Below are 4,531 nucleotides of genomic sequence, written 5' to 3'. Positions count from 1 at the left end.
ACAGCTCGATGTTCTTCAGCAGGTTATCGTCCGAGTTACTGCGGAGAAGAGACCCCATGGGTGGGGAGGCTCCCAGCTACTCCAGCCCAGCAGGGGGTGGTCTGGGCAGTGGGGCAGGACTCCTGGCTACTTCACCCCTTCCTGGGAGAGGCTGGGGCTGATCTGGGGAGGGCGAGGAGCACTGGCTGTGGAGGGAGCTCTCAGAACTCCAGCCCGGCCTCTCCCAGCAGGGGGCGTAGGCTCAGGGGGAGCTCACTTTTACTTCAGCCCCAGCCTCTCCCAGGTGGGAGGGATTTGGGGAGGGGCACTGGCTGTGGGGGGAGCTCCCAGCAACTCCAGCCCCGGCCTCTCCCAGCAGGGGGCGCTGTTGGGAGGGGGTGGGGCACCGGCTATGGAGGTAGCTCCCAGTACTTCAGCCCCAGTCTCTCCCAGCAGGGGGTGCTGCAGGGAGCGGGTCAGGAGCGTTGGATTACCTGGTATACGAATACTTGTTGTTGCTTCTGTTATGCAACAGTTTCACCACTGGCTGGAAAAAAAACCGAGAGACAGGAAATGAAGCTGGATTCGTACGAGTCGCTCAGCGTAACTTAGTGCAAAGGGGAGGGAGAAGGCTGGGGGGTGTCAGCGCAGAGGGTGATACTGGGGCAACTGGAAAGGCCAATATGGGTGGCCTTGCCTGCCTGTCTCACCTTGGAGCAGCTGGAGATGATCTGTTGCTCCTCCTTGGGGGATGTCACCATGGGAATGAGACACAGAGGATCATAGCCATCACTCTTTTGCTAGGAGGAACAGAGACCAGCAAGGTCACTGCAGGCTCCTGGGACCCATGACTCCCTTAGTGACCCCATCCCCATGGCATAGCCCTGCCCCCAGGTATCACAGCAGGGGAATCCCAGAGCCCTCAGTGACCCCACCCCCACTCGTTCCTTACCTGCAGGGCGAGCTGGCAGTCCTCCACCAGCCCCTGGATGAGGTAGTACCGTGCCTCGGACAGCATCTCCTCCAGCTCCCGCTGCGACTCTGGCAGCGAGACCGAGCCATCCCGCAGGTAGTTGAGGATGGTGCCGAAGTGACGCCCGCTGCGGTCGATCAGGATCCAGCCTGAAGAGGGGAAGAGACAAAAGGATGTAGAGTGCCTCTCCCAGCAAGGGGCACTGTGGGGAGTGGGGCAGGAGCACTGGGTATGGAGGGAGCTCCCGGCTACTCCAGCCCTGGCCCCTCCCATCAGGGGCACTGTGAGGAGCAGGGCAGGTACCTTCGCTGTCAGTGAGCACCTCCATTCTACCGCTGAACATGGCCTTGAGCATGGTGTCCTGCTTGGTGAGGGTCTGCACTGTGGTGTAGTGCAGGGACCCGCCCACGTTCAACTTCACATACTTGCTGCTAGGATTCAGGGGCTTTAGGTCAAAGGTCACACCCACCGCTCCCCCTGTAGGCTGGTGCTGCATGGATACCATGGGGGCGCAGGCCTCGGGGGCTGGGAGCGGGGTCATCGTGGCCTCGGCCGACATCTCCACCTGCAGCAGGGAGGGGCGGGAAAAGGGGAAGAATCGGGGTCCTCTTTCCATTATCCGGGACCCCCCTCCCCACTTACGCTCTCTGTGTCCACCTTGGTTCACGTGACATTTGCCCCCGACCCCAGTTAGGCCACGTACACACTAGCACTTATATCAACAAACCTTTTGTTGCTCAAGTGTGTGAAAACACACCCCTCCCCGAGCGATGCAACTTTTGCTGGCATAAATGCTTGTTTGCCCAGTGCTATATTGGCGGGAGACACTCTCCCCCGACACAGGTACGGCTGCTCCTTGAGCTGCTTTTATTACATCACTGGAAGAGCTCTCACACGTTGTCAGTGTAACACAACTCCACGGGTGCTACAGCCACGTGGCTGCGTCAGTACGCCTGTGCTACGGGGAGCCTGTAAGTGTAGACGTGGCCTTACCTGAGCGTACGCCCCTCCCCAACAGCTCTCGGCTTTCCTCACCCCGAAGAATGGGCCCCTCTGGTCGGCAGCTGACCCCTAGTCCTAGGAGATCCCTGCCCTTTGACCCCCCAACCCCACCCTCTGCCCAGGGCCCCTCCCTGCCCTTTGACCCCCCAACCCCACCCTCTGCCCAGGGCCCCTCCCTGCCCTTTGACCCCAACCCCACCCTCTGCCCATGGCCCCTCCCTGCCCTTTGACCCCCAACCCCACCCTCTGCCCTTTGAGCCCCCCAACCCCACCCTCTCCCCATGGCCCCTCCCCTTGTGCCCCCTCCCCAAGGCCCCTCCCCCCCCCCTTTGTCCCCCTCTGCCCACGGCCCCTCCCTTTGACCTACAACCCCACCCCTCCTCGCCCTTTGACCCCCTCTGGCCAGAGCACTGCCCCCTCCCTGCCCTTTGACCCCAGCCCCGCCCTCCGCCCACAGCCCCGCCCCTCCCTGCCCTTTGACCCCTAGTCCGCGCCGCCGCTCTCACCTGCCCTGCCCGCCCCGTGCGGGGGGTGGGGCGAGGCTCGGCCCCTCCCTGCTCCCCCCACCCAGCTCCCCGCGCCGCCCGCCAGGCCAGTTCCCCGCCGCACTCAGCCAGAGAGAGCCGCACCGCGCATGCGCGTCGGGCTTGGCATGTTCATCCGGGTACCCAGCCGCGCCCCGCCCCCTGGAGGGAGGGTCCACTCAAGCGCATGCGTAGGGGCAAGACGGGGCTGCGGCAAGAGCGCGTTTCCGAATGTGCGCATGCGCAGAACAATTAACTGGGCGGGAGGGAGGAAGGGAGCGGGGATGTCTCCTGGCGTGAAGGTCCTCCGACCGCGCATGTGCAGAACGCAAAGCTAGGCGACAGTAACAGGGCAATGCGCGCATGCGCATAGCATCAGCAGGCCTGTGGGAGAATGGTGCGCATGCTCATAAGGCAAGGGACAGGGCGGGGAAACGTCAGTGGGCGCATGTGCGTAACGCCTGTGGGCTACCACCCTTGGAAAGCGACCAGCGTCCGGTGCGGCGCATGCGCATTCTGTTCCCTGCGGTCCGCGAACGTTAGGACCGTTGCTCACGTGTAGCGCGCGCTTTTCAAATGCGGTTGAGGTTGCGGGCAAGGCGAGCGAGGGAACAAAATGGCGGCCAAATGGAGGCCATTGGAGCGGCACGTGGCCAGAGGCTGGCCTGGCCGGGCCCGGGGGAGAGACACTGACCAGACCTGAGGGAAAGAGACGTCAGCCCCGGGGAGAGACGCCGGCCAGACCTGAGGGAAAGAGATGCCAGCCTGGCCTGGGGGAGAGACGCCGGCCCGGCCCCGGGAAGAAACGCCGGCCAGACCTGAGGGAAAGAGATGCCAGCCTGGCCTGGGGGAGAGACGCCGGCCCGGCCCCGGGAAGAAACGCCGGCCACACCTGAGGGAAAGAGATGCCAGCCTGGCCTGGGGGAGAGACGCCGGCCCGGCCCCAGGAAGAAACGCCGGCCAGACCTGAGGGAAAGAGATGCCAGCCTGGCCTGGGGGAGAGACGCCGGCCCGGCCCCGGGAAGAAACGCCGGCCAGACCTGAGGGAAAGAGATGCCAGCCTGGCCTGGGGGAGAGACGCCGGCCCGGCCCCGGGAAGAAACGCCGGCCACACCTGAGGGAAAGAGATGCCAGCCTGGCCTGGGGGAGAGACGCCGGCCCGGCCCCGGGAAGAAACGCCGGCCACACCTGAGGGAAAGAGATGCCAGCCTGGCCTGGGGGAGAGACGCCGGCCCGGCCCCAGGAAGAAACGCCGGCCAGACCTGAGGGAAAGAGATGCCAGTCTGGCCTGGGGGAGAGACGCCGGCCCGGCCCCAGGAAGAAACGCCGGCCAGACCTGAGGGAAAGAGATGCCAGCCTGGCCTGGGGGAGAGACGCCGGCCCGGCCCCGGGAAGAAACGCCGGCCACACCTGAGGGAAAGAGATGCCAGCCTGGCCTGGGGGAGAGACGCCGGCCCGGCCCCGGGAAGAAACGCCGGCCAGACCTGAGGGAAAGAGATGCCAGCCTGGCCTGGGGGAGAGACGCCGGCCCGGCCCCAGGAAGAAACGCCGGCCAGACCTGAGGGAAAGAGATGCCAGCCTGGCCTGGGGGAGAGACGCCGGCCCGGCCCCAGGAAGAAACGCCGGCCAGACCTGAGGGAAAGAGATGCCAGTCTGGCCCGGGGAAGAGATGCCCCAGGGAGAGACGCCGGCCAGACCTGAGGGAAAGAGACGCTAGCCCGGCCCCGGGGAGAGACGCCAAGGGGAGAGATGCCGGCCAGACCTGAGGGAAAGAGATGGCATCCTGGCCCCGGGGAGAGACGCCGAGGGGAGAGACACTGGCCTGAGGGAGGGTGACAGAGAGGAGAGACGGTGCCCAGCCCAGCACCGCCAAGGGGAGAGACACTACCTGGCACCGCCGACATCCTCTGTCCAGTCATGGGGGAGACACCAACGGGTTATGACCTTGCCCAGTCAGGGGAGAGATGTCAGACTGACAGCACTGCCAATAGCTCCCCTGCCCATTGGGGAAATAGATGCCAACTGGGCATCAATGGCCCTGCCCAGCAAGGAG

At 64.9% G+C, this 4,531-nt stretch overlaps 1 protein-coding gene across 1 annotated transcript in view; it reads right to left on the bottom strand.

The window, feature by feature from the left end:
• Positions 1 to 2,576, bottom strand: part of KCTD13 (potassium channel tetramerization domain containing 13) — a 3,051-nt gene extending 475 nt beyond the window's left edge. The window contains exons 1-6 of the mRNA XM_073346345.1: positions 2,461 to 2,576; positions 1,256 to 1,517; positions 932 to 1,101; positions 690 to 779; positions 474 to 526; positions 3 to 38 (exon numbers count right to left, since the gene is read on the bottom strand). Of these exons, the coding sequence (XP_073202446.1) occupies positions 3 to 38; positions 474 to 526; positions 690 to 779; positions 932 to 1,101; positions 1,256 to 1,511 (605 nt within the window). The 5' untranslated portion in view covers positions 1,512 to 1,517; positions 2,461 to 2,576. The remainder of the gene's footprint in view (positions 1 to 2; positions 39 to 473; positions 527 to 689; positions 780 to 931; positions 1,102 to 1,255; positions 1,518 to 2,460) is intronic.
• Between the last annotated feature and the right edge of the window lie 1,955 nt (positions 2,577 to 4,531).

Source organism: Lepidochelys kempii, chromosome 6 (genome assembly GCF_965140265.1).
Source record: "Lepidochelys kempii isolate rLepKem1 chromosome 6, rLepKem1.hap2, whole genome shotgun sequence".
NCBI lineage: Eukaryota > Metazoa > Chordata > Testudines > Cheloniidae > Lepidochelys > Lepidochelys kempii.
This window is presented reverse-complemented; position numbering and strand designations above follow the sequence as displayed.